The sequence below is a fragment of the Pteropus alecto genome, unplaced genomic scaffold, assembly GCF_000325575.1.
Source record: "Pteropus alecto unplaced genomic scaffold, ASM32557v1 scaffold468, whole genome shotgun sequence".
NCBI lineage: Eukaryota > Metazoa > Chordata > Mammalia > Chiroptera > Pteropodidae > Pteropus > Pteropus alecto.
In genome coordinates this window covers 9,374-31,623 of record NW_006441394.1, presented here as the reverse complement: position 1 = coordinate 31,623, position 22,250 = coordinate 9,374, and the positions used below count along the sequence as shown (strand labels likewise).

The following is a 22,250-nucleotide window of genomic DNA, read 5'->3' as shown; positions in this document are numbered from 1 at the left end:
TGCCAAAATGGCTATCATCAATAAATCAAAGAACAAGTGTTGGCACCCATGAGGAGAAAAGGGATCCCGCATATATTGTTGGTGAGATTGCAAATTGGTTCAGCCACTATGGAAAATAGTCTGGAAGTTTCTCAAAAAATTAAAAATGGATATACCTTTTGACCTAGCAATTGCACTTCTGGGTATTTATCCAAAGAAAACTAAAACAATAACTCATAAAGATCTATGCACCTCTATGTTCATGGCAGCACAATTTATAATAGCTAAGATATGGAAGCAACCTAAGTGCCCATAAATGCATGGCTAAAGAAGATGTAGTACATTTATATAATGGAATATTATTCAGCCATAAAAAAGAATGAAATCTTGCCATTTGTGACAATATGGATGGACCTAGAAGGTATTATGCTAAGTGAAATAAGTCAGACAGAGAAAGACACATACCATATGATTTCACTTATATGTGGAATCTAAAAAAAAACAAAATAAATGAATAAACAAAACAGAAACAAACTCATAGATACAGAGAACATTTTGATGGCTGCCAGATGGGAGAAGGGGTTAGGGTGAAAAGGGGGAAGAGATTAAGATGTACAAATTGCCAGTTATAAAAACTGTCATGGGGATATAAAGTATAGCATAGGGAATATAGTCAGTAATATTACAGTAACTATGTATGCTGTCAGATGGGTAAGAGACTTATCTGGTGATCACTTTGTAAGTTATATAAATGTCTAATTACTATGTTGTTCACCTGAGAAACTAACATAACATTGTATGTCAACTATAACTGAAAAATAAAAAATACTAAAAAAATAAAGTCCTTATTTGCTAATTCCATCATTTATGGGTCTGCTTTAATTGACTTTTTTTGGGGGGGGGTCATGGTTTACATTCTGCTGCTTCTTTTAATATGTAGTAATTTTTACTTGATTCTTGACATTGTTATTATGTTACTGAATGCTGGATTTTGTTTTCTTTCTCCGAAGAGTAGTAGATTTTTTTCTGGCAGGCAATTAAGTTACTTGTGGATTAGCCTGATCTTTTTGAAGCTTGTTTTAAAGCTCTGTTAGTTCTGAAGTAGCCTTATTCTAGGGTTAATTTAGTCCCACCATCAATGTATGATCCTTCTGTAATATCTTGGATACCCTAGGTGATCCATGAGTACTCTCGAGTCGGCTGGTCAGACCTTGAATGTGTCCCCATTCGATGCGAACTCTGGGAATTGTTCATCCTATAATTCCATTGTTTTTCTTTACATGGTCTTGTGGGGTTTCACTCTATGCATGTGTGGTTTAGTATTCAACAACGGACTAAAGGGAGACCTATATAGATTTTTGGAATTATTTTTCTGCATTTCCCTGCAGTCTAGTACTCTGCCTTGAAAATTCATGCCACTTCAGCTTCTCTGAACTCTGATCTCTATCTTCTCACCTCAGCAAGACTGTGGTGCTCTGCTTCAGTCTCTCTCTCTGTACTGTAAAAGGGAAAGTGCCTTCAGGTGGAAAGCCTGGGAAATTATAGGGCTAATTTAATTTATTTTCCCCTTCAGGTTTCATAATCCTGTTATTTACTACTGTCCAATGTCTGAAAATGTTTGTTTCATATATTTAGAACAATTTTATAGTTGTTTATGCAGGAAGGTAAGTGTGATCTCAGTTACTTCATCATGGCCAAAAGTAGAACTGATTTTAGTGTTTAAAAAAAAAACAAACCCTAATTTTATTGCTTAAAATATACTTTACTAGATTAAAGCCTATCACAGATTATACTATAAAGAACTGAAAAGTTATTGAAAGCTGATTGTCTCCACCTCCCAGAAAGACACAACATGCCTTGATAAAAGAGAGAGGAAGCAGATTTATTTTTAATATTCAAACATTTACTTTCAAATATAGTCAAGCTTTCTAGTAGGAAAAAAATCTCTTTATGTGCTTTATATTTCTACATATAAAGCTTCAGTAATTAATCTCATCACCATTTATTGGATGTGTGGGTATACAGATAACTTGTCTCTCTAGGTCACAAATTCTTTAACTGAGATAAACTATATTAGAGGAACTGAACCCAAGAAGCTTATCTGTCCTTAAATCTGATTTAGATGATGAGATTCTAGATTACAAGCTGAAGTCTGATGCCAGGCTTTGGAGGACTTGCGGTAAAGAGGAGAGTTATATTTTGCATGCAAGAAAGGTGCAAACTGTTATGGCAGAAGGTTGACTGTGGCAGATTATGATTTTTTAAAAATAGCAACTATAATATTTCCTATTCCACATGTTTTTCTGGAACCTTGCTATTTCTCCACCAAGAAGTGGAGTTTATGTCCTCTCTCCTTGAACCAGGATAGGCCTTTATGACTGCCTCAATTGATAAAAATGTGACATAACTAATATTATATTATTCCCGACGCTACGTCAGAAAAAGAGGATATAGCTTCTTTGTGGCTCACTCTTGGGACTCATACCTTTGGGGCCTTATGCTACTAGGTAAGAAGTAAGGCTAAGCTGAAGCTGCCATACTGGAGAGGTCATATGTAGAGACCACAGAAAGATAGATGCACAAGAAGCTCTAGCTATTCTAGTTCCCAGCTGTTCAAATCTTCTTGGTCCAAACAGCAGATATTTCAGTGAGAAAGCCTATGAGATGATTCTAGCACTGGTCACTGATTACAATGAGAGACCCTCAAGTGAGAACTGCCACGCTGAGCCCACCCAATCCCCAGAGTAGTAAGAGACAATATAAAAAAATGCTTTTTTTTTTGGCATTAAGTTTGAGTGTTTTGGTATGTAGCTTTAGATAAGTGGAACACTGAATTTGAGATGCCTGTGAGATAGTGCAAAGTAGATGTCAAAGCAGGCAAGAAGATATATGGATACACAGAACAAAGGCCCAATGTTGGAAATATTAATTTATTACCTGTTGGTGAATAGGATTGCGTGAGACTGCCGATAATGGGAATAAAGAATAAGACAAGCAGACAGTCTAGTACAGAAATCTAAGGAATTTAAATATTTAAATGTGAGACGGGCAAAGAAAAACCTAGAAAAAGACTCTAGGATTGGCCAGAGCAGCAGAAGGTAAAACAGGACAATGTTATATCATGTATGACTAGAAAAGAGAATGTTTCAAGATAAAAGGAGTTATCAGTTGTGATGAAACAGCCAATAGGTTAAGTAAGATGAGAGATCAGAGTGCCCGTCATTGGTGATTTTGGCACGTGCAGTCTCTGTGAAGTGGTGTACGGGAAAGGGAAGGAGGAAAAGCCCAGATGTAATGGGCTAAAAAGTAAGTTGGATGTTAGGAAATATAGATATTAAATATGGAAAATTCTTTTAAGAAGTTGGATATGGAGATAAAGAAAGAGAAGAATAAAGTTCTAAACAAATGGAAATTGAGAAAATTTTTACTATAGCTAAAATAATTTCTCAGCACTTTTAATTTACTCGTGAAGATACATTTTCATGGAATATCTAACTGTGTCTTCAAAAAATCTGTCTTGGAGATGGAAAGCCAAATTCAATCTATGTGTGTCTTGCCCAAGAGACTATAATACACTATTACTAGCCTTTTTTAGGCACTTTCTATGGCAAACAGATGAATTACTGCGTTGCTGTTAGAGGGCTTCAGGAATTTCCAACCTAAGTAAATAGCTGACAGCATACTGCTGAGTGCTGAGAAATTACAGAAGAAACATATACAGGATATTTTTCACATTAATGAAATTCAACTCCTTAAATTGTTTAGACATTTGGCTTAAGCTAAATATAGCTTAAGACTCTTTTTTACACTTACTCGTTGTTGGTGAACAATGTTTTTGTGCTCACGTGCCACGCGTGTGGCCCATTTCCGAGCCTCCTTGTTTAGACTGTGTTCCTCTGTGGTTCCAGTTTCTGATTCTAATTGTCGGCTCTACAACACAAGAGAAAACAGAGAGAAGGCACTGTTATCCTTACAGAAATCACTACCATTTTGTAGGTGGATCTGAGAGCCTTCACTTCATCAGCACTCAAAACACGATACATGCTCCACTACTGTGGGATATTAGCAGAAAACTAGAGGGGAGTATGAAATCATAAATGACCAGAGTTTTTTGGTCTTACATTGCTGAACATTAAAACTTCATCTCTAATACTGTGGATTGATCCATCTGGGATGTGAAGAAAGCTAAGCTAGGCTAAGCTAGAAGAAAAAGTATTCATGCTAACCTATTATGACACTAATAGTTGCATAGGTAAAAATGGAAATGACTCAATAATTTCAATGGGATTACACAGTGGATAGAGTGAAAACAACAACAACAACAAAAAATAAACAATACAATAACAGCAATACAAACTCTCTGCCCTGCAAGATATTGGGTTTTAGTTTCAGGCCCATTACCAACTTACCATCAAAACTCGAACTAGCTTTTACCCTTCATTTGGGCTTTAATGTCACATGAAAGATAGTGATGCTAGATCAAATGATCACTAAGGGTTTATTCTAGCCCTAAAATGCTATGATTATGTTTCACAAAGAACAAACTGTAAAATCTAAATAAACAATAGTAATGGTTAAGCCCTACTGTGCAAGGTACTAAGGAAAGTACTTCACATACTTTTATAACAATCTTTTGAGATGGGTCGTACAGACAGTTTATAGAAAAGGAAACTGAGGCTCAGAGAGATTAAGTAAAATTTCCAGTGTCTACCAGATGTTAAATGTTACAGCTTTGATTATACAAGTCTGATTCCAGACTCAGAGCCCTTAACCTCTAAACTATCTGAACTTTCTCTAAACTCTCAAGAAACTAAGAAAAAAATATCTTTATTAAAACAATTAGGAAAGAAAACAATTTCTTAAATATAAATTACCCACAGAGAATTTTAACACAAAAAAAGCAAAATTTTATTATACTAGGATGGTCTTAGAAAACTGACTTTTGCTCAAAATTGGTAAAGTAGAATTTGATAAAATTTTAATATTTTTGTTGGGATAGGCAAGGCTGAAACACTTTTACTCTATGCAGACATTTCAGCTAAACCTAGATTATACAATGATAAAAGAATTGAAACAGAACAAAATAATACAAATCAAAAGCTAATTAATTTTACAATTATATGTTATACTCTGATTCAATTTGGGGGGGACTAGGAATCTGGGAATTAACTTCAGTGTTATATTTTGCTTTGCAAAAGGATCTAGGCATTTCAATTTATATCTGTCCTCAGAAGTCAGAGTTTAAAATGTTAAACCCTGGATGAAGATGCAAAGGCAATCTACATTAGTCAGAAGAATCTGATATATAAGGGTAATTTAGGTGTATTCTAAAGAGCCCAGGTATAGGTTTTTAAGTCAGACAGATCTAGTTTTAATACTTTCTATGCCACTTACTGGCTTTATGATCTTGGGTATGTTAATCTGATCTTAGTTACATCTGAAAATTGGTGAAGATGTCTCCTATCTCATAAAGGTCATTAGGATAAAATTTAGCCATATTTTAAACATCCTCTTATAGTATGTATATATATTAAGTATCCAATAAATGGTTTGTTAATGTTAAAGATCCAATTGAAAATTATTTGAAACAAAAAATTTTCTCATTACTGTTAAAAAAAACCCCCAAATAATTCTTAAGTTCTTGATAGCCCAAAGAATAAATCATAAACAAGACTAAAAACTTATTGAAAGATCTTAAAGAGAATGAAACTGTAGGGAGTAGAGTTGATGAAAAAGGAGGCAATTGATGGAAAAATTTATTTTTTATTACTGAGCAACATTTTGGGAACAGGTAAATAGGTCTAAAATATGTTTGGGCTACAGATGGTGATAGTCCATATGCTCAGTGTCTGCTGCATTGAAATGTGCTTCAAAACAGAACAGGAAGAACAGCAATTTTAGAAATACAACAGAAGACAGTGGTGATTAGTCTTTCCTACATGTCCTCTACTCACCTGACAGGAAGAGTGGGCTAATGAGCACCAACAGGTGCTCTCCACTCCATGACAGACTTAGTGCTACCAACTCCAAGAGGAAACCAGAAAAGCAAGTAAACAATGGCTCCATTCTCACATGCAAAAACAGTACTAGTCTAAACTGAGTACTGTAATAATTAATTATTTGGGATTTCATTTCTTGTGGGCAGTAAGAATACCTAACTTACAACAAAACAAAAAGTACATGCAAAAATATCTTGCAGTTAAAAACATTTTTTAAAAAATGATTATTCTAAAAGCTTTTTCGATGGTTAACAATCTGGGATAATTTTTATAAAAGTATGGGCATTTATCTTTTTCCATTATGAAAAAATTAATTGCTCCCCAAATGCTCAACATTTCTTTCAGAAAACAGAGTAGCATGCAGAAAGAACATTAATACTGCCATCAGGACAGTAATGTGCCATTTGCTCACTATATCACTATGGACAAGTCTGTTTTCCGTTCTAGGCTTCAGTTTTCCTTTAATAAAGGCAAGGTTAGCTCTAAGGTTCTTTTCAGCACTCCTGTTAAGGAAAACTAAAGTGCTTCAGACAAGATAAAAAATGAGAAGTTCAATCTTTTCATTATAAATAGAAAGGGAAATCCCTAATTTATAAAGGAAAATGGAAAGCCCAATCTTATGCATTCAGTGGTCCCTTATACATATATCTTTCATTCCAATACCAGGTCCCGCCCTTCATTGACATGCAAACCCACACATCCCAGTCCTCCCACCCTTGACCCACAACCCCATATACCTCAGCTATGGTCATTCTCAGAGCACTGACAGGGGAGAGCTCAATATCCACCAGTTGGGCAGCTTTTAAACTCTGCCCAATAAAGATTGCACAAGGACAGAAAACAGCATAGAGTTAAAATTTTAAGGCAAACAGGGACACACAGCTAAGAACATTTAGCACAGTGTCTAGAAACAACAAAGGATTTAGGGCTGCAGTTAGGCTTGGACAAGTGAGATGAGAGTCACTGTTATTCTGATTTTCTGAGGAAAATGAGCAAATTAGTCGCAATTTTAAGTCAAGCTTGGCAAACTTGTCCATACTCTATTTTCTAACGCTCTGCTTCATTCCTCCCAGGTTTCAAATCAGTCAATTATAGGACAATGTCACTGAATCAGTAAGCAAAAGCTGATTGAATAAAAAAAACACTACTGTAAAGGACAAGGGTATAATCTAGAAGAAAATGCTTTTTTTTTATAGCCACAAAAAGGGTTACTTAAAATTTAGTAAGAAAAGTAATGAAGATAGCTCTAGCAAAGGTTTCTATTAAACTGATACTATTAAACTATGATATCATAAACTCCCTTGATTTTGATTCTACATTTACCAACAGACCCTACCAGTATAATCTGATTATCCTTTTGGCTAGCCTACATTGAGAAAATGTGCTAGATATGCTAGCACATAGATATATGCTACACATGTGCCCTCTCACCTTGTAGAAGTTAATTTTTTTTTTTTGTTATCAAATTGGTATTTCGGTTCTTTTTTAAAATTCAAAAATGGCATTTTTCATAGAGTAAACTAAAGGGTAAAAATGGATGATTAATGTCTGCTTTGTAGAAAGTGCCAATTTGGCATCTGTGTTAATACTTTATCATTCTAAGAAATCTGAAAGAAATTATAAAGGGCCTATAATTTTGTATAAAACCAATCAAAATATTTGCATGCACATATTCATTATTCTATTTATTAATTGTATTCTGATTAAAACTTAACCACTGGTTTCTTTGAAAAGGTATATATACATGTGAACAATTTCATGGATAGAAGGTATAATTTATATTTAAACTGAAAAAAAATTTACTGAATTTTTTTCTTTTTCCCTAAGTTCACTTTTCACATTTTCAGTAATGTCTTATAATTTAACCCAATTTAGTAGGAAGTTATACGCATAAAGATATTGAGTGTGTCAATCATATTTTATGAAGAAGAAATGTAAGTTTCTCTGTATCCTCACAGTTTGTTATAAATTTAATAAGCCATACTTAGCTTTTTCTATCTATTCCAAAGATAATAGTTATTTGAGCACAAACATAGCTTACAAACAAATGAAATGAAAATGTGGAATTCCCTTACAGTATCACTGTCACAAGGTTGGAACTGGAAGGGCTGGGGTTTGTGAAATACAGCATTCTCTTGTAGAAACAGCTGAAGATTATAGTCCCGTACCACCTAAAGAGAAAATAAAATATCTTTAAGTCTTTAATCAGGTTTAAATTCCTAGTAATCACATTTTAAGGTTTAAGATTTATTCTGCTGTTTTTCAAAATGAAAAATCATTCCAACACTACATGGTCAAAAAAAAAATGATAATTACACTTTTTTTTTTTCCCACTTTAGAAACCAGTTGTTACTTGTGTACTATTTTCTCAAGAATCTAAATTTGGAAAGTACTAGTTTAGGAACTAGCCCAGGTTTTGGGACTAGACAATATACTGTATTTTAAGATGGCAAGAAGATAGCTATTATACGAAAAGCTATTTGTGTGTGTGTGTGTGTGTGTGTATGTGTGCACGCATACACGCAAATAGAGAAGCACATTAGTCTCTTAGTTTTCTCCCAGTCTAAAGTTTTGTAGGCTTCTCACAGTCTGTTTTATGGAGATTGCCATCCATTAGGAAACTGCCAGATAACCTCATCTGTACCACAAAATAGTATTTTTATAGTACTTCTTGCCACCTTTTCTAGAAGGTTACATGCTAATTACCATCATAAAGTATACCAAGAAGACAAACTAGAAAGCAATTTATATAGAAGGTGAATCCTGATACACAGAAAGTAGCAAAATAAATAGCACAGAAAGACAGTCATCTGAAAAGAATTTATTGCATCATATACCCCAGGAAAGAATGGAAATCAGCAACATTTGATTATGCAGAAACCCATTTTGCTACACTGCTTACTCTTTACTTATCTTTCATTTGCAGTATATTACAGCTCATTAGTACCTCTGCCAGCGGATAAACAAAAGACAAAAACAGTTTAAAGTAGCTCTGTAGCTATACCTTAGTAGTCCTGGGAAAAGGGTTTATTGAGGTGATGGATAAAGGAGGAGGTGTATTTTGCATTTTATTTACCAGTACAATCCCAGTTCTTTCTCTATTCCTCTCCTGCCCTTCATTCAACAACCATTTATTGAGAGCTTATCAGGCCCAATGTTAAATGTAGAGCTGAGAAGGAATATATAAATGAATAAAGATAGATCATCAAAGTTAGCATCTACAAGGATTACCCAATTAAAATACACTATGGAAGTATGTAGAGGGTACTAGGCAGGCATAAACGAAGGTGATATTCAATCCAGACAGAAGGAGTGGGATGGGGTGAGGAGTGGTTGGGAGAATTTGGTTAGGGAAGGCTGGCCGAATAAACATAATGTCGAAGGGAATATGTTTTGTTCGTTTCCTGGATTCCAGTTTAAGCTAGATTACCTGTGAAAGCTCTTGACAGAGTCCTGAGAGCCTCACTAATTATCATGCAGAAAAAACTAAGAGAATCATCCTTCTAAGTTGCCATACCTATCCTCTCAAGCACTACAAACTTTTTTTTTACACACTTTTTTTGGAGGGCAAAGTTTAAACTTTTAAAAATTTTAACTTTTTGTTATGAAAAATTTCAAACACATATATAAAAGTAACAACAACAGTATAGTGTATCCCTATATACCCATTAAACAACTTCCAAAAATATCCCCTCATGGCCAATCTTGTTTAATCTATAAACTTACCTACCTCTTCCACTCCCAATTATATGAAAGAAATCACAGACATATCATTCCAACCATAAATATTTAAGTGTGATATCTAAATGACAAGGACACTTTAAAAAACATATCCATATTAAAATTTACAATAAATACTTATAAAACAAACAATATGTTCAAATTTCCATGATTGTTTCATATTTTTTAGAGTTTTTCAAATCAGGGTCAAAATCAGGTCTCTCAATGCAACTGGATGATGTTGCTTAGGTTCTTATGCAGGTTTCTTCCTCCATCTCTTTTTTCTCCCTTTGCAATTTATTTGTTGAAGAAACTGGGTTTTTGTTCTGTAGTTTCTCACAGTCTGAATTTTGTTGACTGCATCCTTGTAGTGTTCTGTTTCCATATGTCCTATAAAGTGAAGCTTGACTGCATTTAGATTTTTGTTTTGTTTTGGTGTGTTTACTTTCATGAGGTTTGCCTCTTTTCCTGATATTAACAGGTGTAGTGGGCTGAAAGACAGCCTCCGAAAGATATATCTGTGTCCTAATCCCTGCAACCTGTGAATGTTACCTCCTTTGGAAAAAGGCTCTTTGCAGATGTAACTAAGTTCAATATTTTGAGCTAACGAGATCATTCTGGACTCCCTGAATGCATCCTAAATCTAATGATAAGTGTCCTTCTAAAAGCTATACAGAAGGAAACACAGTGATGTGACCACAAGCCAAGGAATGCCTTGAGACACAAGAAGTTGAAAGAGGAAAGAAACTGATTCTCTCCCTAAAGCCTTTGGAGGGAGTGCAGGCCTGCTTACCTCTGATTTCTAAATTTTAGCCTCCAGAATTTGAAGAAAATAAATTTATGTTGTTTTAAGCCCCCAAATTTATGGTAATTTGCAAAGCAACCCTAAGGAAAATAGTAGAACGGGCTTAAATCCTAAATGCCTAAATCCATTAGGGGTTGCACAAACTAGAGATTTTGCTATCATTTTATCAAGGAATTCTATCATTCTTTTGTTACTTATTAGTTGAAATATTTCCATAAGAGAAACTATCCAAGTCAATTATTTAGTTACCTTGAACTACAGTTTGTATAAGACAGGATAAATGCTTAATTCTTTCCCTTTATTATCTAGTTTTCAAATTGAGTTTTTTCCCTAGCAACCTTCCCCAAAATGACCAGTTATATCTTTAATAAATTATAATTATGAAGTTATGAATTTAAAAATATCCAATGTGTTTTAATTCTTTGCATTTATCATAATTGATGCTAAAATCATCCCAACTTTGGCTAGCAAGATCACATCCTGAGTCCTCTTGACATTACCTAGTGGTTTTGATAGTTTTGATAGTTTCCTTGCTTTCTATTATGACAGATTATTTAAGGTTTATAACATATTTCATGTCCCCAAAATAGAATCAGTCTTATTTTCCCCAAAAGTCTTTTCTGTCTGCTTGTTTATTGCGTTTTGTTTTTTGAGTAGGAGAAAGTATTCAGAAAACAAAATCTGGACACTAGAGGTACTGGGTTTGTCATCGTTCTCTCAATTTATTTCTAAAGGAAGTTGCAGAGAGGTCCCGTGGACCTCCCAGTGTCAGCATCTTGCATAACTATAGTAAATATCAAAATCAGGAAATTGACACCGGCACAAAAGCAGGCAGCTTATTTAGATTTCACCAGTTATATATGCACTCATCTGGGGGTGTGTATGCATAGATGTTTACACAATTTTATCACAGGCACAATACCTTCCTGTAACCACCATCACAATCAAGATACTTAACTGAACCATCATCACTGTAAGACTTCCTTGTGCTGCTCCATAATAGCAATATCTACTCTCCCCATTCCTAATTCTTGACAACCACCCATCTGTTCTCTATCTCTACGAATGTTATTTCACAAATGTTATATAATGGAATCATGTAGCATATATCTTTTGAGATTATCTTTTTTCACTCAGTATAATTTCCTTGAAGTCCATCCAAGTTGTTACATATATCAACAGTTTGTTCCTTTTTATTGGTGAGTAGTATTCCATAGTATAGACATTGCACATTTTGTTTGATCCTTCACTCATTCAAGGTCATTTAAGCAGTTTCCGGTTTTGAGCTATTATGAATAAAGCTACTATATGAACATCTGTGTGCAAGTTTGTGTGAAAATAAATTTTTCATTTTCTCTAGGATATATGTTCAATCTCTCTGTCTTTAAAGATGTTACTGAGGTATAATTGACATGCATGAACTGTATTTTTATAAACATTTCTAAAGTATATAATTTGATAAGTTTTAACATATCTATACACCTGTAATGACATCACCACAATTAAGATAATGAACATTATTTCTCACTCTCAAGTTTCCTCATCCTTCTTGTAATCTTTCCCTTCAGTTCCTTTCTGATACCCTCTGTCATTCCTTGTGACAACAGAGATTAGGCCTTAAAATCTTATCACTGTTTTCTTCAGCACCTAGCACAGTGACTTTGCCTAAGTATCATTCAATAAAGTTGTTTAAGAACACCTAGGTATCCACCGCTGAGACTAAATAAAACATTACCGATATTGTTGAAAAACTATATATCCTCTCCTTATTGTATTCTCTCAACTTCTATCCTTCTAAAGCAGTGTTACTCAACTTTTTAAAAAAATGTTATCACCCCCACTCCTTGCCCTAGGGAGCTGTTTTAGACACTTTTTCCCTATGCACTTGATTTGATTAAATTTTAATACCACAAATATACTGTATATATGTCTATGTACTGTGCACATTGTGATATCTAAGAATTTTTTGCAAACCACCCCATCCCCTCCGGTAATACATGCTCTAGAGGTAACCGCCCTACTGAAATTTATCATTCTCACTTTTTTTTCCTTTAAATAGTGTTACTACATATGATGTATCTCAAAACTATACTGTTTTCTTGGATATTTTTAAACTCTGTATAAATGGTATCTCAGTGTGTATATTCTTTAGCAGCTCGCTTTTTTGCTCAACATTATATTTGTAAGTCTCATCCATATTAATGCATGTGCCTAAAGATCTTTAATTTTACTGCTACATTGTAATCCATTATTCATCCTACTGCCAGTGGACAGTTACTTGTTTCTAGCTTTCTCAACTTTTATAAAGAAAGCTGCTATAAATATTTTCCCAAAAGTTTCCTGATACACATGTGCAAGAATTTCTCTAAGATATATTCTTAGGAGTGGAACTGCTGAGTCAGAAGTCAAGTACATCTTTAAACTGACTAGATAACATCAAATGTTTTTAAGTTGGATGTACAAATTTCTACCCCTTAGGGTAGTGTATGAGTTTTTGTTAATCCATATTCTCACCATCATTCACTCCTGTCTACCTTTACTTTTGTCATAGGTGTAAAATAGAATCTCATGGTGATTTTAATTTCCATTTCTTTGTTTAATGATGAGAATAAGCATTTGTATTAGTTTGCTAGGGCTGTCATAAAAAAGTATCACAGACTGGGTGGCTTAAACAACATAAAATTTCCTCATAGTTCTGGAGGCCAGAAGTCCAAGATCAAGGTGCTGGTAGGGTTGGTTTCTTCTGTAGGTCTCTCTCCTTGGCTTATCAATGGCCATCTTTTTCTGGTGTCTTCACATGGTCCTCCTTCTCTGTGTCTGTTTGTGTCATAATCTCCTCTTACAAGGACATAATCTCCAGTCATATTGGATTAGAGCCCACCCACATCACCTTGTTTTACCTTAATAACTTCTTTAAAGGCTGTGCCTCCAAATATAGTCACATTTTGAGGTAACAGGGGTTAGGACTTCAACATATGAATTTTAGGGGGACACAATTCAGCCTGTAATAGCATCTTATAATATGGTAATAGATATTTATATTTTTTATTCTGTAGGACTTACGTTGTATGATGTATTAACAGTTCACTCCTTTTTATGGAGGAATAATATTCCATTGTATGGGTATACTATGTTTTATTTATCCAATCAGTTGATGGACATTTAGTTTTTTTCCCCACTTATTAGCTATTATGAATAATGCTGCTGTGAACACCTACATATAAATTTTTATTTGAACAAAAATTGAAATGGAAGTTCCAAGTCATATGGTAACTGTGTTTCACTTTTTGAGGAAATGCCAAACGGTTTTCCACAGTGACTGTACCGTTTTACATTCCTACCAACAATGTATGAGGGTTCTAATTTCTCTACATCCTTGCCAACACTTGTTAGTTTTCTTTTTTAATTATTAAAGCCATCTTAGTGGGTGGAACATTGTATATCACTATTGTTTTGATTTGCATTTCTTTAATAACTAATAATGTGGGATATCTTTGCTTCTTGGCCATTTATATATATTTAGAGAATTGTCTATTCAAGTCTATTGCCCATTTTTAAATTGGGTTGTCTGTCTTTTTGTTGTTGAGTTGTAAGAATTTTAAATATATTTTGGGTATTAAATCCTTATTAGACACATGATTTGTAAATATTTTCTCCTATCCTGTGGGTTGTTTTTTTCTCATTCTTGATAATGTTCTTTGATGCACAAAAGCTTTTCATTGGATGAAGTCCAATTATCTATTTTTTCTTTTGTTGCTTGTGCTTGATGTCAAATCTAAGAATATCATACCAAATCCAAGGTCCTAAAGATTTACCTCTATGTTTTCTTTAGTAGTTTTGTAGTTTCAGAACTTGATCCATTTTGAGTTAATTTTTGCACATAAAGTGAGATAGGGGTTCAACTTAATTCTTTTGCATGTGGTTATCCTGTGTCTCAGCACCTTATGTTGAAGAGACTATTCTTTCTTCATCAAATGGCCTCGGCAATCTTGTCAAAAATCTACAAGCCATTGATGTTTGGGTTTATTTATGAACTCTCAATTCTATTTTATTGGTCTACATGTCTACCCTTATGCTAGTATCACACTATAATGATTATTATAATTTTGCAGTAAGTTTTGAAATTGGGAAGTGTGAATCCTCCAACTTTTTTTCCTTTTCAGTGTGTTTTGGCTATTTATGGCCCCTTGAAGTTCCGTATAAATTTGAGGATAGGCTTTTCCATTTCTGCAAAAAAAAGGGTCATTGGAATTTTGATAGGGATTGCAATGAACTTGTAGATTACTTTGGGGGGATATTGCAGTATTAGTGATATAAAATCTTCTAATGCATAAACATTTATTATTTCTATTTACTTAGGTCTTCTCTAATAGCTTTCAGCAAAGTTTTGCAGTTTTCAAGGTATAAATCTTTCACCTCTTTGGTTAAATTTATTCCTAGATATTTTATTCTTCAGATATTATTATAGTTGGAATTGTTTTCTTAATTTTCTTTTGGTTCATTCATTGATGGAGTATAGAAATACAGCTGATTTTTGTGTTTTGATCTTGCATCTGCAACTTTTGCTGAGTTTGTTTATTAGCTCTAGTACTTTTTTTTATGAATTCTGTAGGATTTTCTATATAAAACATGTCATCTGCAAATACAGATAATTTTACTTCTTCCTTTTCAATCTGGATGTCTTCTATTGCTTTTTCTTGCTTAACTGCTCTGACAAGGTCTCTAGTATAATGGTGAACAGCAGTAGTGAGCATTTGTCTTGTCCCTGATCTTAGTGGAGAAAGTTTTTAGTCTTTCACCATTGAGTATATCAGCTGCAGATTTTTCATAAATGTCCTTTATCATGTTAAAAGTTCCCCTTGAGTTCTAATTTGCTGAGTGTTTTTATAATAAAAGAGTGCTGAATTTCATCAAATGCCTTTCCTGTGTCTTTTGAGATGATCGTGGATTTTTCTCCCTTCCTTTTATTAAATTTACTTTTTTGGTTAGTCTTCAAGATATTAAGAATGGCTGTACTAGACAATTCAATTTTCAAAGAAATATAGGATAACACTGTATTTTATGAATTGTTAAAAAAAATAAAAGTGCTACACTAATTGGTAGGAGTTTCCTTATGCAGACAGAAAGCAAGCACACACAAACTAGAAAGGCCAGCAGAAATACCTCTGGAGTTGCTATCCTAGAGAAAAAATATGACAACAGCTGCTTCAGTTACATATACAAAGCATTTCATAAAATATTAAGGAGAAAAGCAAGCTTTATAAATAATTAAACAAAAGCTCCTAGGGCCAGCAGTTCCCTTTAGGGGATGAAAGATATAGAGAGCACCTTAACATTTATAGTGTGTCACTATAAATAACCCCAAAATAGCTTTCAGAATATATACAGTTACAACTTAGATATGCAGGAAAAAATGTTTTTTTCTCCCCCAAGGACAAAGTAATAATGATGAAGAATAAAAACCTAGAGAGTTTCAAAATTCTTTTTGGGTTATCAGATCACTGGATTGCTTCCAATAGTACAACATGAGCAGCATAACAAGTTTCTTTGTTAACAGAAAAGCACATGGAATAAAACTTAGGTAGGTGTGAGTTCTTTTGTTACCTGGAACAAAAGGGCACATCTCCCAGCTACATCGTTCTTATTAAATTTTTATTCCTACCACTTTCAATCTAAACATAAGAGCATGCCATTTATTCCTCACCCCTGGGGAGCAAGATACTCATATCAGTGAATGCAGAGGAAAATGAAAGCTTATCTCTTTATGTGTCAAATCAGTTTATACATTTTTAATTCATTTTCTATGACTATAAGCATGGAAAACACTATGTGTCAGTATATGACATCAGGTAAGCCACAGAAAATTCCATCTGTTTTCCTCTCGATAAAATGAGCAAGATAATACCAATTTCAGAGGATGTGCTAAAAACTCCCAGAAAATTGTTAAGTGCTGTGTAAAATATTAGCTGTTTTTTTTAAGACTATACATTTACCTGTTTTATAAACTAAAGGTAGTGTATCCAATCTATCTTATTCTTAGAAAAAGAGGTTTCAAAAAATTTTGTTAGAGGACAATCACGCTGATAAAATTGGAATCAATATAATAAAATAAAAATTAGATACAATTTCTAATAAAATTAGAAATGAAAAATGTTACCCCACTACATATTTCCAACTGAATGGAAACCGGAAAACCTCACTTCTAAATAATTCATGGGTAAATGAGGGGAGAAAACATAGAAACAGCAAAAAAGCAATAAAAGTAGAAAGAGAAATTTTTTTTTTTTAGTAAATGGATAATAGAATTTTATTTTCATACACTGTTTCAAGTGCTTACTGAAGTATTTGATGTGATAATCATAATGTAAGGTTCAGCGAAATATTTAGGATTCCATAACTTATCTTCCTTTTTTAAACCGATTAATTTATCATCACCATCATCATCATCATCATCATCATTATTTGATTTTTTAGTTTTCCCTCTCTCCTCTGGTAACCACTAGTGCATTGTCCATGTCCATGAGCCTCTGTTTGTTTGTCCTGTTCATTTGCTGCTTTTAGGTTTATATCTCACATATAAATGATTATCATATATTTTCAACTTTTTCTGTCTGGCTTATTTTGCTTAGTATGATTATTTCAAGGTCCATCCATGTTGTTGCAAATGGCAGTATTTCATCTCTTCTTATGGCTGAGTAATATTCCATTGTATATATGTACCATAGCTTCTTTAGCCAATCATCTATCCAAGACACTTTGGTTGCTTCCATGTCCTGGCACTGTGAATAATGCTGCTATGAGCATTGGTGTGCAAATATCTTTTTGGATATGAGTAGAAAGAGGAAATTTTAAACTATAAGTGGATTTATTTAAAAACAAAAAAGATTGCAAATATAATAGAAAAGAAGTCTGAAAAAGAACAATTGTAATAAAGTATAAAGAAATAATGAATATAAAGGCAGAAATTAAGGAAATAGAAAACAACTTTGAGAAGAAGCACAAAAGCTGGCTCTTGGAAAAGATTAATAAAATAGACCTGTTAAGTCTGATAAAAATAAGAGAGAAAGCACAAAGAATATCAGAAATAAAAAGTGATACAACTCTACAAGCAAACAAGTTTATAAGCAAATTTATGCCATCAACTTTGATAAATAAAATGGACAATTGTCTAGGAAAGTATAAGTTACCAAAATATTCTAAAAATAAACAGAAAAACTGAATGGACCAATAAATATAAACAATTTGATTATTATTCAAAATCAAACACTCCATTAAAAGAAAAAAAAAAGCCAAGCTGTTTTGAAAGACTCCCCTGCCCCTGACATTCTCTTATGGAAAATCTAAAAAAACAAGAAAGAAAATCTCAAACATATATACATTAAAATAAAAGGTATTGTATTAAAACATCTATATACCATTATCTAGATTCTTTAATTATCATTTTTCTACATTTGCTTTCGCACAACCATCTGTCTGTCTATCCATCCTTCTTTCTATATGTCAGTTCTTTCATTCCTTTTATTTGATTCTGGGGGTGTGGTAAACATAAAAAAATAGAAATATGACAGGATTTCAAAGCAACAGACTAGTGATCTTCACATTTCCATATCAACTTAACATTCCAAAAGTTTTTCTCAAAATAGAATTGGAGCTATGGTACACTGAAAACAAGAATAAATACAAAAGGGGGCATTTAGGAAGACGAGTCTGTGTACCTTTTCTTTCCTGTCTTTGGACATTGTCTTGTGAGATGGAATACCCTGATTCCTTTCCAAACAATTTCTTAGCAGTTATAAAATGAATACATTTTTACGAATGCATGCATTCAGTCAGGAAACATTTACTGTATACTTCATTTATCAGAAAGAAAGCAATTACTAATCACAGGAACAACGTATCTTCCAAAGGACAGTTTCTCTACTGCAAAAAATTTTAATCTGTCAAATCCTAAAGAAAAGCAATTTTATTTATTTTCTCTGTAACGCAGTGTGACATGTTAGCAAAGTTGATGGATTTCAATATTTTTGAATGAGAAGATATCTATCAAAGAATGACGGCATATAAAGATAAGGGTAATTTTTTAAAAACAGGACATTATAGTATTTATTCCTTTATTGATTATAAAATGCTGTTTTCCTCTTTATACCCCTTTATTATTCTTTGAACTAACAATGATCCCCGTTGTTTCCCCATATGAGTGAGTTGAGTACATTCAAAATCTGGGTGGAAGATAAAACTCTTTAAACCATTCTTTTCAAAAGCAATGTACGTGGCAATGGACTGATGTCCTGAGCTAGCCTGCATCATCACTTCCTCTTTCGCCATTTGCGTCAAGAACAGAATATCCACCAACTTTGTTAGAAGGAATACTGTTTCCAGGAAATTTCTCCTTTAAAGCATTCTTCTCATGTTATTGGTGCCTTCATTTACTTTGTATGTAAAAACATTTTATATTCTAAAATGGGTAACATCACATGTTGTACTAAAGGTAACTTACCTTGCTGGAGGTTTCTAATAAAAACTGGAATGTGTTCTGCACAGCTTGACATGTTTCTAGTTCAGTTCGGCTGAAGGCTATTAAATAATCCTTCAAGTGATCATACACATTTCCATCAAGAGCCTATAAAAGGGGAATAAACAAAAACAAAAAAAATTATGATAAAGCTTTGACATGTAATGCACACCGTCTATAAGGTAAGCTCAGTTTAAAATCTATTAATAATAAATGAACGAAAGGTACAGATTATTATGTAAGGATAGATATAAACAGTAAACAATCACATGGGAAAACATGGAATTTCTCTAATAAGTAGGAACTAAAAAAGGTAAAATCCAATATTGGTAAAGCTATGGGAACATGACAAAACTTGGAGACAAAGTGCTTGGGTTCTGACTTTTGCTTATTTGCTATTTGTGTCAACTTCTGTAGTCACTTTAGTGGAACTAGGTTTGGGAGTTAGATGAAATAATGGATCTAAAAGGATCCAGATACAGTGCCTGGCACAGAGTAGACACTCAACAGTCATTAATCTCTCCCACTTTTCCTCATCCATTATTGGTAGGATTACAAATTATAGTATATTTTTCCAATAGAGCAGTCAGAAAAAAACCCACAACTGAAATAGTAAAAAAGAAAAAAGAAAAAAATGACTCAAATCCTGTTTTGGGGAAGAAATACCAGTCAATGTCTATGAAGAGTTTTCAATATTCTTATTTGTTTAAGCATAGAACAGGACTCTTTGAAACAAAAAAAAGAGAAGCAAAAATCAGCAAACATTTGAGAAATGATTAGCTCTGCTGTATATAATGACTAAAACATATAAAGCCACCAAAATAAGAACTGTGAAAACTGTATAAATGGAAAAGTATATATCAAATAATTTTAGGTTCAAAAAAGAATAGAATACATACATACCAGCAATAACAATGGTAAAAATATACTAACAATAATTTTAAAAGTTTTTGAAGTATCGCCAATCAATAGAGGTTTTCATACAAATTGAGGTAAAATTCACATAACATAAAAGTCACCATTTTAACAATTTTAAATAAATTCAATGGCTTTTAGTACATTCACACTGTTGTGCAACCATCATTGTCTAATTTCAAGATAACTGCATCACTCCCCTCCAAAAAAATCCCACACCAATTAAGAAATCACTCCCATTCTTTCCTTCTCTAGCCTCTGGCAACCACTAATCTACTTTCCCTCTTTGGATTTGCCAATTTTGGACATTTCATATAAATGGAATCATATATATGTGGCTCATTGTGCCTGCCTCTATCAGTAAGCATGATATTTTCAAGGTTCATCAATGTATTAGTACTTCATTTCTTTTTATGATTAATATTCCATTATATAGCTATACAACATTTTGTTTATCCATTCATTAGCTTAGGGACATTTGGGTTGTTTCCACTTTTTGGCTATTATAAATAATGCTGCTATGAATATTTGTGTACAAGTTTTTGTTTGAACACCTGTTTCCAATTTTCTTGCATATATACCTCGCAGTGAAATTACTGGGTCCTATGGCAATTCTATGTTTAATTAGCTGAGAAACTGCCAAACTGTTTTTCACTGTGGCTATAGCATTTAACATCACCACCAGTGATGTATGAAAGTTCTAATTTCTCCATATCCTCATCAACACTTTTATTTTTTTTATTTTTTAAAAGTATTCAAGCCATCCTAGTGGTATCTCATTGTGGTTTTGATTAGCATTTCTCTAGTAACTAATAATATTGAGCATCTCTTCATGTGCTTATTGGCCATTGGTATATCTTCTTTGGCGAAATGTCTATTCAAGTCCTTAACTTATTTTTTAATGGGGTTGTTTGGTATTTTTGTTGATGGGTTGTAAGAGTTCTTTATATATTTGTATACCAATATCTAATCAGATACAGGATTTTCAAATACATTCTCCCATTTTGTGAGCTGTCTTTTCACTTTCTCAATAGTGTCCTTTGATGTGCAGAGTTTTTTATTTTGATGAAGTCTAATTTAGCTATTTTAATTTTGTTACTTGTATCTTGGTGTCATATGTAAGAACCCTCAATGGAGATTTTATAGCAAAAAAATACATATCTTGTGCTTTGAGATTCCACTAAACTTTTACTATAAAACTGATTTTAATAAAATATACAAATTCTGTCCCAAAAGCCTTGAGTAATAAAGCTGCACGTTCTATAGTGCTTAAACCACTAGATGGCACTATCAAGCACTTTAAGTAAAGGCAGTGCAAATCCTTAAGAGTCCTTTCTGTGCAATTATATAACATCCCCAGAAAGGCCCTAGAGCTAAGTCTGAATAGAAATTCCTGCCTTAGAACATGCTTTTCATGAACTTGTTATAACTCCCTTTGATAGGAAGTTTTTGCCTTAGAAACCCTCTTGGTAGATGGCCATAATCTTGTGTCTGCAGGAAACTGCTGCAGTATTTTATTTAAACACAGCAAATGGCAACATCGGAAGGATGAGCTCCCGTCCTCGGAGTTTCTGATTCATTAGGGGTGGTGGTGCCTGAGAATCTGTATTTTCTAGCAACTTGTTGCTGGGTTGGGGTCCATACTTTGAGAACCACTGGATTAAATAGTCGTTTTAGCTGATTAGGTTGAAAATTTATGTAGACTTAGATCCTGGTGACCCTGGAGAAGCAAAATGGCTGGAGGCAGAGCAATCCACCATGTTGAATAGGGTTAACAGCACCAATATAGCAGGGAGGCAGATTAGCTGCTGTTTTCAAGTGAGAATCATGCTCTACCTACTTCAGAATTATAGAGGCAGCATGATGTAGCATGGGAAAGAACGCGAGTTCTGGAATAAGTTGGATGCGGGTTGGAATCCCAGAACTTTTACTTACTTCATCATTTTGATGGTTTCCTTATTTGTACTTAGGGAAAGTAGTACTCCACATACTCCACAGGTCACTGTGAAGATTAAATAAGGTAATGGAAGTAGCACAACATTACATCTTTCTTCCCTTGCTTAAAAATCTTTACTGAATTGCCACATATTGATAATTGTTAAAGCTGGGTAATGAGTACATGGAGATTATTACATTACTTTTCTTACTTCAGTGTATGTTAGAAAATTTCCATAAAAAAGTAAAAAGAAAACCTGATTATCAGATTAGGAAAAAAAGTGATGCCACAAATTTTTTTCAATGGGTTTCACTGTATATTTTGAAAAGTCAAAATTCTTTATCTGGTATCTAAGGCCTTTTAAAATCTAGTCTCCTACTACCT

General features: G+C 33.5%; 1 protein-coding gene across 1 annotated transcript in view; it reads right to left on the bottom strand.

Annotated features, from left to right (window-relative positions):
• LOC102894929 (F-BAR and double SH3 domains protein 2) overlaps positions 1-19,123 on the bottom strand; it is a gene marked incomplete at its 5' end in the record, with an annotated part of 60,001 nt that extends 40,878 nt beyond the window's left edge. Inside the window, 3 exons of the mRNA XM_006918711.2 lie at positions 3,793-3,909; positions 8,054-8,149; positions 19,001-19,123. Of these exons, the coding sequence (XP_006918773.1) occupies positions 3,793-3,909; positions 8,054-8,149; positions 19,001-19,123 (336 nt within the window). The remainder of the gene's footprint in view (positions 1-3,792; positions 3,910-8,053; positions 8,150-19,000) is intronic.
• Positions 19,124-22,250: the final 3,127 nt, after the last annotated feature.